A 12,739-nucleotide genomic window follows, 5' to 3' on the forward strand; every position below is an offset into this window, starting at 1 on the left:
AAGAAAGGAGAAGCCAAAAATATTCAGCTGTGAGCAGGGCAGTCAAACTTAATAAAGCTAGCATCTTAATTCAGATCTTCTGCAGTCAACTGCAAGTAAACTCAATCCACTGAATAATTCAGGCAGTTTATTTCCTATAGATGACACACGCCATCCAGGAAAGGAAACAAGACAGAACACACACACGGTGGTGCATTGCAGGCAACTTATTCCTGCAATGATCACTTATAGTTGTCAATACTGGGACTGCTGCCTTACTCAGTTAATCACAGAAATAAGTTCTACTTCATTAATCTCAGCACGTGCATTAAAACCCAAAAAGCATTTGAAGTTTTTACTCTTTATTTGTATTAGTTAAAAATCTGGCAGGAACTCTATTTCTGTTACAAAATGATTTCTGGCCTGTTGACAAAGCCTACTACAAATGACTCAATCACTGCTCACGTGGCTTCTGTTCACCCAAAAGGTACCATAGAAAACAAGGCTTCTCAATGGCCTAACTGTACTTATTGCTGAGCAAAACATGGTTCAAAGGACACTTTTGGCAGAAGCCATGGCTGCAGCCCAGAGAGGTCTCAACAGACCCGACACTCAGAAGTTCTGTTTCCAGTGGTAAGAATTACAGCAGTCACAGCTGGGCTTTCTAAAAGAGAAATCTGGCATGGCTCAGGTGTCTGCAGAGGTAATTCACAGCAGAAGCCAGGGTGAGCACTCCTGCTAAGAAATGACAAAAGGATTCTTCCTTGTTCCCTCTTTTAAAAGAAACTGGTGTGATTTCAAAGCACAGCAAATCCTCCCATAGTGTGAGAAATGGGATACAGAATTCAGGATGACAAGTAGGAATATTATAATAGCGTGTGAGACCTCCCAAGATAATCTATGCCTACTGTTAAGACAGCCAGGTCGCAAGACTGCTTCAAACAGCTCCAGCTTTAGGGTTTTTAATTACTAAAATCTCACCGAATCAAGGTGAGATCGTATAAAGGTATCTTTCCTCCTTTGTGTGCTCACTGTCTTAGTTAAAGTTTGTCCTTTAGCTGGCTGGACTTGATGATCCTGAAAGTCTTTTCCAACTGAAATGATTCTGTGGTTCTAAGAGATCACTAAACCCAAGCTTCTGTATTTTGCTCGAGCTACAGTTATGAAGCAGGAAGGTTGTACAGGAAATATACTTTATATACTTAGTTTCAACTAGCTTGGAAAACAGTACTTTAAGAATTATTACTGATTAAAAATAAGTCTTCTATCCTTTAGCACTCTTCTTTTCACTTCTTGCACTGTATTCTCAGTCATATCTTGTTTTGACTTCAGAAAAGATCAGTGAATAGTTTCATTTACATGACTCATCAGGTGTTCTTCTGGGAGCTAAAAAGAAAAATAAATTTAATTACTATTAAACAGCACTGAAGGCAACTTTCAGGCTGAAATATATAATCATGTTATTTGGAAACACATGGCATAATATGAAATTGGCTTAGTTCCATTATCTCAAATTGAGAAATCAAGCCCAAATATTGAAAGCATTCTAACCTGAAGGTGACACCTAGCTTTGGTCACAAATTCTTTTCAGAAGAGCCCATTCACTTCTCCTGTCACTGTGTCCAAGTCGATATCATAAAAGCTGGGTCTTGTAGGAAGTCCTGGCATAGTGCTCATCTGGGTAACAAAAAAGATAAACCATTAGGATGGAAGCAGCATAAGTGAACAGAAGATATAACACTTATTCTGTGCTGGGAACCGTGTTAGCAACAGCCCATGCAGCACCTCAGTTATGAACACACTAGCTGGGTGGTGGTCAGACACCATTCTGAAGTGTATCACAAGAACCAGGAACTCCTAATTTAGCAGACTGTCCAGTTCTGCCCAAGCTGTAACGAGCACTCAAGCACCAAGCTGATGGATCAACTGTTACATGAGAGCTGCTGCAGGGAGACACAAACTGCTTGTGGCAGCTTCCTGGCTCCCGAAACGAGGACGCACGTTTAAATACAGCTTTGCTGATTGCAAAGTCCCAGCTGATTAAAACTCTCTAAAATTTTTGAACTGTTATAATTAGCAATAATTATTGTTGACATGAGAGGTTTTAAAACAAACAGACAACCCCTCCCCCCCCAAAAAAAACCCTATTATGTATGAATATTTTGCTTTCATGAGCAGTATAGAAACAGAAATGGTGAGGCCTGTTTTCCTGACTGGGCCATTCTGTGGCACACAAGTCAGAATGGCTGTGCAGCAGGAGGACTGAAGGTAGCAGAACAGCTGCCTACTCTGCACCCGCCTCAGGCCAGGCCTTTCAAGTCATCCCCACTGCTGAAACCCACTTTCAGAGCTGCAAAAAGCAAAGCCAACAGGGACTACACTTGGCCTGATTTACTAATGCAGATGACAACTTGGTTCCATAACTCAGTGTTTAGCCCAGCAGCACACGTAGATTAGCATGGATGCTTTATGAAGGTGGACAACTTGTGACCAGGCTTGACAGCTTGTGTCAGTGGTCATTTACCCCATAAACAAAAATTCAGCGTTTCACTTCACATCTACATCACCCAGCCTTGTCTTTCACAACCAGTAATTCTTATGCCTGTCTCCACTAGATTAAAGACCTCCTTAGAAACCTGGTATTTTCTCCCTGCATACGTATTTTGCACACTAATCAAATCTGGGTAATAAGCTCAGCAGCAAGGTTAAGCATTTGCTGCAGTTCTCAAAACTGTTCTGGGAGCTTTTGGAATCCCACCTCATTTTCTTAAGCTATTACAAGTGCTAACTGCAGTCCCACATGTACCATACCACTGCAAGAAGTACGTGCTTTGTAAGAGGTAAAAGTCACTTCAATCATACCCTTTGTAATGACTGCTACGTCTGCACCAGCTTTTTGTCATAGCTGCTGCTTTCCAGGACAGGGAAGAGCGGACCTCAGATATGGCTCTCATTCCTTTTGTCTTTATGTATGAATATTTTTTGCTTTCATGAGCAAAGTATTACAAGATCTGAAGCATCTGGAAGCGTTTTTCAGTTCTCACCACAGTCCCTGCCGCTGTTGTGCAGCACAAGAAAGCACCTCTTTATGTATGTATCTCTGGAGAATTGCAGAGCTTTGTGGGTCTCCACCTACATGTCCAGAGGGCCACAGCAAGAGCTGAGAGCAACAGTCACTACAACAGGAGTTGCTGTGCTGATGAATACAGGCCTGATGCAACCCTTCTTGCCATTGGTGTTTTGAAAGGATTGGTCAGTTTTCCTGCTCTCCTTCCCATAGGGCAGCCCACAGAGGCTACTCTGTTATCTATTACCAAAAAGCAAATTATGTGCTGAATTTTTATGTGCTACAGGGTTGATTTCCTTTCAGGCTATGAATTTTCTGCACAAATGTCCATGATGCTTAATGCACTCGATTATTTTCAGAGCTAGGGAAATGAAGCTCCTTCTCCTCTCTTTCATTCACATGCTGGAAAAGAATGCAGGGCAATTCTCACTGTTTGCATGAAAAAATTAGACCACTCAGATTATCTGTTCCCCTACGAAGTTTAAATAAAACCAATACCAACTAGAACATATTATTTATAGCATTTGCACAACTTCCAGAAGAAATGCCATGTAAGACATCGAAAAGAGATGAATCAATAATTTGTTTTCAGTTCTCCAGTGGCACAATATAAGAAGGAAATCCAACCAGTTTGAGTTCAAACTGTCTGCTTCATTTTCATTACCATTTCATGCTCAAAGTTAAATCTAGACGATCCTTGTATTTCCTTTTATATCTCAAAGTATTTCATTCAAGTACAACAGCTTCAACTCCGAGCCAAAAGGAAGAAACCCAAAACTCAGAGGCTGAGAAAACTGAAGTGTGACATACCTTCTCAATTAACTTCAGATAACAAGATGAACACACTGGTGATTAGTTTCACCTCAAATGTCACACAACTTTTGCAGAGAGCTCCATGTTTGCTGTGTTTTCAGCTCACAGTTCAATGGCTGCCCAAAAATTACTCTGAGGCTAGCACATACCCTGTTGAATGGGTTGAAAATGATGGTCTGATTCAAAATGAGCTGCTTCTTAAAAGGACATCCCTTTCCTGGCCTAGTAGGCACCACAGAAGAGAGATCATGTCCCCACTTGGAGGGCTTACTGTTAATTCCAGCAAGGTTAACATCATGATTAACTGCATGCCCAAGTCAACGTTACAGATCTGTGAAAGGAGCAGGAAGGAAACTCCAGCTTCATAGAAAGTGAAGACATTAAAAAAGGAGAGAAAACTTCAGCTTTAATGTCTGTAATCATCTTTTGTCTGTCTCATTACTTCTGTGTACTCTTTCCTTCTGCAGTACTTAAAAAAATATATATATTAAAAATGATCACTGTTTGGATTAAATCTTAGCTTGCAAAAAAAGTCACTACCAGGAACAAGCACGCTGTCTTTCACTGCATCCCAGAACACACAGCACTCTTTGAAAAGAAGGATGCGCCAGACTTCAATCAGGATGCGGTTATTTTATTTTTGTTGGGGTAATCTGGAAACCCTTACCTGGCTCTCTGAGGGCTGGCGTTTGAAGGAGGAAAGGAAACAACTCTAAATCAACAAATTTCAGCATCTCAACCATATGACACTAACAGTTTTGAAAGACAGATTATTAAGACAAACATTGCCATGAAGGCTTCAGTAATTTTTTAGGTGGAGACCCAAAAATAGTGAGAAAGACAGAACTGCTTGCTCCAACTGCTCCATCTCCTGCAATAACCTAAGAAGTTACTTAACATTTTCCCAGAATAGATTCCTCAGATAAGATTTCCAGTGGAGCCTTTCATCCTAACATTCTTTCTTTAGAGACAAAGCTGAACATTAGTTCATTTTGCAGGTAGCTCCTCTTTCTGCCAGCCCATTCATATCAAAGCTATGCCAGAATCCTGCTTCCACTGTAGCTACTCTGTTAGTTCTCAGCTGACGTGACAATCATCTCAACAGAAAATAACAACTCAAGGGCACAGTGAAATAAACTGCTGGAATTGATGCAGTCCAAACAGCAAACAGATGATCAGCAAAACAATGAGAAAATAATGGAAGGGGAGACTGACAAACAATAAACAGTACAGATCAGCTTTGCTTTGGAGCTGTCTCATCAAAAGTTATTTGCTTTGAAAGCTGTGGAAAAGTTTAGTTCTACGCTATCTGCTGGTGCGCAGAGATTTCAGCTGCAATACTGCAAAGTGCATCAGGAATTCCAAGTCCCAGGGGCATCAGGCAGGCCCCTCTGTCAGCCTGCTGTTCCCACAATTCATTATGTGCAGAGTTCCCCCTTTTCCTGCATTCCAAGAAGACTGAGATGTGGCACATGGAGAGGGGGCTTGCTAAATGTTCAAATGCTCACATGGTTTATTTTAGCTCCCCTCTTCCACCTGAAAAAAAACTTACAAAGGGCATCTGGACAACTAAAACGTCATTTACAGATGATAAGAGCTCTTCTCATTGGAGACACCTTTCATAACTGGCTGTACATGGAGTGTTATTCTCACCCCACAGCTGAGGGTTTCACTCACTCACTCACTCACCGTTCCAACCAGTGGGTACAGGAACCCAGCACCAACACTGGCCCGAATGTCTCGGATTGGCAGAATAAAGCCTGTAGGTGCTCCTTTCTGTTCAGGGTCGTGAGACAATGATAAGTGAGTTTTAGCCATGCAGATTGGCAGGTTTCCAAAGCCCTGGGTATGACAATGAAAAAGAAAAGAGGACAGAAGTAAGTGAAAAAACAGTAACCATTCCTGTATGCAAAAATTATTGCTCTATTTTACCTCAATGCATTATCCTCAGTGTTACCAGGTAATTTTAATGCAATTTCTTCGCCCTATCTGATCCATTGACCGTTCTGCATCCTCGTTCTTTCTCTCTTCCTACTATTACAGGAAGAATAACTATGGATCCCAGCACGTCCAACTGAGGAAAAGGTTAATGGTATGGAAGCATTATGGAAGTGCTGGATATCTAGATAGCTAGCTTACTTTCTACTCTCTTCCCAAAATGTTAATTCAAACAGCTCAGAACTAAGGTGCTCATAGAGCTGAAGTGGGTTAATGAGAAGTATTTGATCAATATAATTGCATGTTGTGAGGAAGAAGCAATTACACAGCTATGGTATTTTAATAGAACTGTAAAGGAATTTACAAGAAATACAAAAAACAAGAAATGACATATGCCAGCAGTACATGAAATCCAGAAGTAAAACTGTTCAAGCACACTAAACAAAGTATGGACAATTCTCACCTTGCTTTCCTCTACACAACCCATTACAAACCTTCATTAATGCAGAAGGTATCTGAAAAGCAGGTAAATTTACAAGAATGTCATGTTCAAGAAGAAAAAAATGTGGCTGTGACTGCCCAAAATCTATATGGGTTTAAAAACTGATTGGACAACTCAGTGGGACATGACAAAAAATAAACCAAACAGCAATAACAATTACTGAGTATTACTGAGACAGATCAGTTCTGTTGTCTGCATTAAAAGCCAGGGCCACTTTCTCCTTTCCCACAATACCTTCTCATCCTCCTCTGCCATGGCAGCATCCAGTGAGCCCTGGACACACGTTGGGTGATGATCCCCTATTATATGCAGTTTGAACATCACTTCAATATGATTATTTTAAAATGAAAACACCACTGGGTGTCAGGTGACAGGGAAGAACTAACCTGCTTAGTGTACACGGCAACTTTCTCCTGTGCTTCTGGAAGTAGCTCAATGTCACTTGCCCCATAGATCTGCTGTGCAATAATTCTGATTTTATCTATAACAGGGAGCTAGAAAAAAAGACAGGCAGGTGAGCACAGCCTAGGCATTTTCAGGCCACAACGTGGTAACTAACAGTGACTTTGTTACCTCTGAGTCACCATCAAATTTGTCTAAATACAAAGTCACTAGAAATACACACACACACTCTTCCACCTGACCTGTACTGTAAAACTGTAAGACTTATTTCCAGAGAAAGAAACGTTAGAAATGGACATTTCATTTGCTGTTCCACAGCCTATTATATTCTGATAGGGAGCACCATGCACACCCAGAAATCCTTGAGTAAGGTAACAAGTTTGATGACAGCTGTACCAGTCTTGTCATTCTGACAAGAATGCACGTCACAGGCCAAAGAATAAACTTCTCCCTGCCCTGGAACATGTCTGTCTGTCACAGCAGTAACCTGTTTGCCATTTCATGTTGTGTCAGAGCAGCATCTTCCACTATCGAAAGTAAACTATATTTCATTTAGTAGTCAAAACAACAGGAAGTAACAAACTACATATTTGAGACCCGTGGAGTAAACGTTATATTCTAGAAGCCATTTCTTCTCAGGTTCTCTGAGCAGACTTTTAGGCAACTTTCAGTCAACTAAGCCATGCCAACTGATCTCCAACTTATTTAAAAAAAAAAAAAGTACCTCTGTAATCATGCAAGCTCTTACCTCTACATTATAGAGGAACCTGAAGTTGCTGGGTGCCTGTGATGCTCTCTGAACAGCCTGAGCCAATGCAACAGCTCCTTTACCACCCTCTGCCCAGTGAGTGCACTCCACAGCATCAAATGCTCCTGCTTCTTTTGCCAGTTGTACTAGAAGAGCCAGTTCAGCCTTTGTATCTGTTCTGTAAAGAAAAAGTTTGTGTATTTGTATCAGAACGTACGCACAGTAAATGAATGGCTTGTTCTACCCTTCTCTCATTCTTGTCAACAGAAGTTAAATGCTGGAATCACAGGATCCAGCCATCAGGAAGCCATATCTATTGAGGAGTTATCTGCCACAAGGCTGCTCCACCTTGGTGAAGGATGCCACACAAAGACAAACAGCGAGCAAGATCTTGGCCTGGAACTGTATGCACAAACCCAAGACTGCCAGCAACAGTTCTCCAGACTTTGTGCTTGTATCAACAACACAACTCTTGTTTTCAGATGAGAACTCAAAAAGGCATTAGTACTTGCTGATTTGATGCTAAGATGTTCTATATCATATGCACACTATGCTAAAAACCATACTTTCTCTAAAACAGCTAATACACATTCACTTCAGATGAACAACCCTCAGCTGGCTACTCTGCTTCAACTGGCATCAGCTTTAACACAGCAGTTCAAAGCCCTTCAGCCTGTATAAAGAAAGACCACACACAGAATCTGTTTCCTCTGTAGTACAACATGCAGAGCCTTAAATGCTTCTTGGTTTGGCATGATTCCATACTGCAGACCACTGAAAGCGATGTGGTCTCCAGCACAGGCACCTCACCATCTGTTATGAGCTTAGATTCCATATTGTCACAGGCACCTTTTGTCTACAGAACTTAGCCAGTTAGGCTGTAAGCAGTGGCACATCAGTCATCGATCACAAGATCCTAAGCTAAACTAAACTAGAGGATGCATTTGAAATGACTGAGCAGAGCTCCACTATTTATTCAGTATCTTCAAGCACTGCAGAATGCTGCTTTCTGCACACAACACATTGACAGTGCTGAAAACAAGACAGCGTGTTAAATGTAGCATTAAAAGTGCCACCATTTTATTCTCATGCATCAGTTCCACAGCCCAGCTCACTTACTTGAAAGCATTGACAGCCACTACTACTGGGACACCGAACAGCCGAGCGTTCTGGATTTGTTTGTTCAGGTTACTGCAACCTTTTGCCAACAGCTGAAGATTCTGTAAAAAAAAAAAAAAAAAAAAAAAAAGAGCATAGATTTTATGAGAGACAGTGAAACCTTTGCTCCAAATCCACTGCATCCATAGCTCATTATTTAAGTGCCAAAACAGGAACGGAAACCACAAAGGCAAAATTGCAGAGCTGCTTTCTGAACACTTAGGACCAGTGCATGGTCTTGCATGGAAAACAGGAAAAGGAATGAATGTTTCTAATAACTTTGTAGCTGAAGATGAAAATCAAGGTAGGAGAAACCACGATCATTTTTTGTTATTAAGTCAATACTATGCTCATTATCTCCTCACAGTAAAACCTCACTTTCCTCTATGACACATCCGTCTTCATGTATTGAATATCATTAGCAGTGAATTTCGTGACATTTGTTTGAAGTTTGTGATAACAGCTTTCACTTTATATATATTTACATTTTACAGCATCAGAGATTATTCATGGAAGACATTTCATCCCTTCTTGTCAAAAGAGTAATCCATAGAGAAGCGTTAGAAGTGAAAAAGCTGAACCAGATCAATTACCCAAGTGTACATAACTATTTGAGGCAGAAGGGCAGAAGGAGATTTAGTTCACTTTCCTCCCTGCTTGCAAAAAGAAGGGCAGGGGGAAAACAAAACTGCCGCTGCTAAGAAGGGAGTAATTAGACAGGCACTCCAAATATTTTCAGACACAATATTTCAGCAGGGCAATCACTCTATACTGAGAGGGTCAAGGGACACTGAGCAGACATCACTATGAAAAATTGAGCGCAGAGACAATTATGCAAGCTCAGGAGAAAAGGAAGGCTCTGAGTGCTGGCTAGGTCAAGTACAATAAATGCTTGAAAGAGCAGAGCCAAAGTAACAGCATTAGAACAAAACAGAAAAAAGAACATTAAAGCTTGTACAAGGAAGCATTTCCCTGCTAGCTACAGAAATGACACACACTAGCTATCCACACGTGCACTGAACGATAATGTCGTGTAACGACTACAGTTAATTGGTCAACTGACACAATAGCTAATGAAGATAAGATTACCTCTTCCGTGTACTCTTTTGGCAAGGGCATCCCAGCAGTGACCTGGAGAGTGAATTTAAAAAATAATAATAAAATAAATGGGGGAGGGGGGGTACCCGCCAAGATTTTTATTCTGACAATTTGCACTTGATTCTTATTAAACTGCATCAAGATACACTGTTCTACTCCAGCCTGATCCTTTTTTTTTTTCTAAGAGAAAAAAAAAAGACTGCCAAGATGTTCTCACAGTACAACAAACTAAGATTATGATGACAGCAAATACAAATGTGCCCCAGCATACTTCTTTGGGAACATAAGATGAGCCAGTATGTATATGTAACATACTACAGCGAAGCAGCTTGTAAGGGACATATGGATTACTGTAAATCTCAAGACAATTATAAGCAAATCAAACCCTACAGAGCTTTAGGTGGCTGGACTGGAACAAAAGCCCCTCAGCCCTAAATAAAACCTTGTTTACTACTTACTGCAGGCCCTCCTCCATGCATTTTCAGAGCTCGGACAGTTGCAACCAACACCACCACATTAGGCCGGAGATGAGAATAACGACACTTAATGTTAAAGAATTTCTCCATGCCTATGTCTGCACCAAATCCTGCTTCTGTAACTGGAATAGGAAAAAAAACCAACAACATAGAAGTTTGTGAGAGGATGTTGGGCAGAGAAATCAGTGCTCTGATTACGGAAATCAGAGGTTTCTTCTGGGACAGAAAAAAAAACAAAAAACAGCAAAGGTAGTCATGATTAAAAAAAAAAGAGGAAATTTTTTCCTGAAAAACAAACAAATATCACACACTTACCAACAAAACCCTCTCTACCCACAAGCTTCAGTGCTATTTTGTCTGCCAACACTGAAGAATTCCCATGTGCAATATTGGCAAAAGGTCCTGCATGAACAAACACAGGGGTTCCCTAGGAAATGGAGGAGGGTGAGGGAGGCAAAGAGAAATAAAGAAAATCAGAGGGTAACATTTTGCACATCTGCATCATTTCAGGAGCTAAGCACTACAGTACCTGAAGCTTAAAAAAAGAAGTTCTTAGAAAACAGATCTTAAAGCCTTCTGATTAAATATTCGTTATCAGTACTAAGGGCTGCATCACCAACTGGATTATCATAATCTGCAGAAGTGGAGATCTTAACCCACTTAGGAAATGGATGGCTAAATCTTAGCAACTCTGCCAATCTCTTGCACCCATACCATCGAGATTTTCAAAACATTTCCTGACATTGCTCAACAAAACAGGCACAGCAAGGTACTGCTCTTCCCCAGGGCCATCCACATGCTGATGGCAGACCTGAATCTTAGGTAGGAAACCACAATAAGCTTCTAAGTCTAAACAGAGTAAGTCCACACTGACTGTGATGAATGAGCTTGACCAGATGCTCCTTGCTTCTGAGAACACAGAGTGAAATCATCCGTGCTCACCTCTAGCGTCTGCATGAGGTTTGGCTTAACAGCATCTTTCATCAAGACAGCCAGAGCACCAGTCACTCCCTAAAAGAAAAAGCAAAGACAGCTATCAGTTTCCAGATGTGCTGAGACAGTTTCTATGCTGTGTCGAGACCTTCTGGTGAGCTTGCAGGAACACAACCAGCAGTTGCTGCACAATATGCAGCAATTGCTGATTTCTGCTGAATGCAGCCTCTTCCATTATGACCTTGCTTAGCAGTAAAGACAAACTGCTCTTTCAGTGCTATAATGAGGTGAGAAAGGAAGAGCAGTGAGAAAGTAACCCTTAGGTACACATGCTTTCCTGCACCCCATTCAATAGCAAAAAGCAGGGAAAGTTTTTCAAGACAATTTCTTTTTCCCCTTTTAATGTCAATTGAATTGCAGCACTCAATTATATATCTATATTTTTTTAAAGACATTCACTGCTATGTTTCATTAGTCTCAATCTTGCTACATGAAAGCTTAGTTAACATTTAATGGATAAGCTTTAAACTTCAGTCATCTCTAGAATAATGAAAGATACAGAGCAAGATTTCCATGATGACATTTCAGGCCTGTCAATCAATAGCACCTCAATACACCTTCTTCTCTGAAAACCCAGAGTCAGTTTTTGATTCCTCATTTCTCCCCAGATCCTTTGAGCCTCCTGGTAGTGCCCTTGTGATACTGGTTATATCACAGCAGAAGGATCTGGGTATCTGATTGTGTCAGTCTGGTCTCTACAATCACCATGTTCCGGACAGTATGAGAGGTATGAAACACAGTCCTAACCAAGCAAGCCAATGCCCACCACCTGCAAAAATGTGCAAAACCTGAGGACCTGTTGGACAGCCCTGCTATCATCCTCCACTCCACAGTTACAGCACACAAAAATTTAAAAAAAGAGGAAAAAAAGCCTTGAAAACTACAAGCCTTAGATCCCATGTGAAACTCATAAAGCAACTCCCTACACAAGTTCCCATCGTTGATGGGCAGCAGGAGTGACTTCTGTTTTCCAGAATGGGGAGTTAACTCTGGTACTTAAGGTTAAAGCATGACAGCACATTAGCATCAGGAATTAAAATCTCAAAGCTACCTACAGAACTTTGGTTCGTGCTCCTTCTCACGCCCAACAAATGTCTCACATCAAGACACTTTACAGATAAGTGCTTCCCAGCCTAGTTCTTTTGCTGAAGGTCCACAGTCAGGCCATACTGCCCATCAACTGCTTCTCAGTTACTGTGGGATGAACATAAAACAAAAACATACAACAGAAGACCAGTAGTGCTCCTCTGTTGACTAGTGGAACAGTCCTGAGCCCGTGTTCTGCCTTGAAGCCAAGTGACAGGGCACAGTTCACATATAGAGCTCAGTTTCCTTCACCTTCTCCACAAAGGGTTGTTTTCTACAGAATATTGGAAAAAGCACGTGGAGCACAAGCTACCCCCTGAACAATGCTGAGGCACTGCATGGGAGAGTTCTAACTGACCTGACACACTCCACAGATGTTTCAAGAACTGCACGTGGACAGTTGCAAGACAGTACTGCAGCTGGCACTGTTGCTTATAACTACATACTGGTAACAGACATCACTAGTTCTGTTAAATTAA

At 41.1% G+C, this 12,739-nt stretch overlaps 1 protein-coding gene across 1 annotated transcript in view; it reads right to left on the minus strand.

Annotated features, from left to right (window-relative positions):
* Positions 1 to 110: 110 nt before the first annotated feature.
* MTHFD1 (methylenetetrahydrofolate dehydrogenase, cyclohydrolase and formyltetrahydrofolate synthetase 1) overlaps positions 111 to 12,739 on the minus strand; it is a 45,773-nt gene continuing 33,144 nt past the window's right edge. The window contains exons 19-28 of the mRNA XM_048948677.1: positions 11,124 to 11,192; positions 10,497 to 10,608; positions 10,164 to 10,303; positions 9,697 to 9,738; positions 8,569 to 8,669; positions 7,450 to 7,627; positions 6,686 to 6,793; positions 5,549 to 5,701; positions 1,531 to 1,656; positions 111 to 1,365 (exon numbers count right to left, since the gene is read on the minus strand). Coding sequence (XP_048804634.1) covers positions 1,567 to 1,656; positions 5,549 to 5,701; positions 6,686 to 6,793; positions 7,450 to 7,627; positions 8,569 to 8,669; positions 9,697 to 9,738; positions 10,164 to 10,303; positions 10,497 to 10,608; positions 11,124 to 11,192 — 993 coding nt within the window. The 3' untranslated portion in view covers positions 111 to 1,365; positions 1,531 to 1,566. The remainder of the gene's footprint in view (positions 1,366 to 1,530; positions 1,657 to 5,548; positions 5,702 to 6,685; positions 6,794 to 7,449; positions 7,628 to 8,568; positions 8,670 to 9,696; positions 9,739 to 10,163; positions 10,304 to 10,496; positions 10,609 to 11,123; positions 11,193 to 12,739) is intronic.

The sequence above is a fragment of the Lagopus muta genome, chromosome 6 (genome assembly GCF_023343835.1).
Source record: "Lagopus muta isolate bLagMut1 chromosome 6, bLagMut1 primary, whole genome shotgun sequence".
Taxonomy (NCBI): Eukaryota; Metazoa; Chordata; class Aves; order Galliformes; family Phasianidae; genus Lagopus; species Lagopus muta.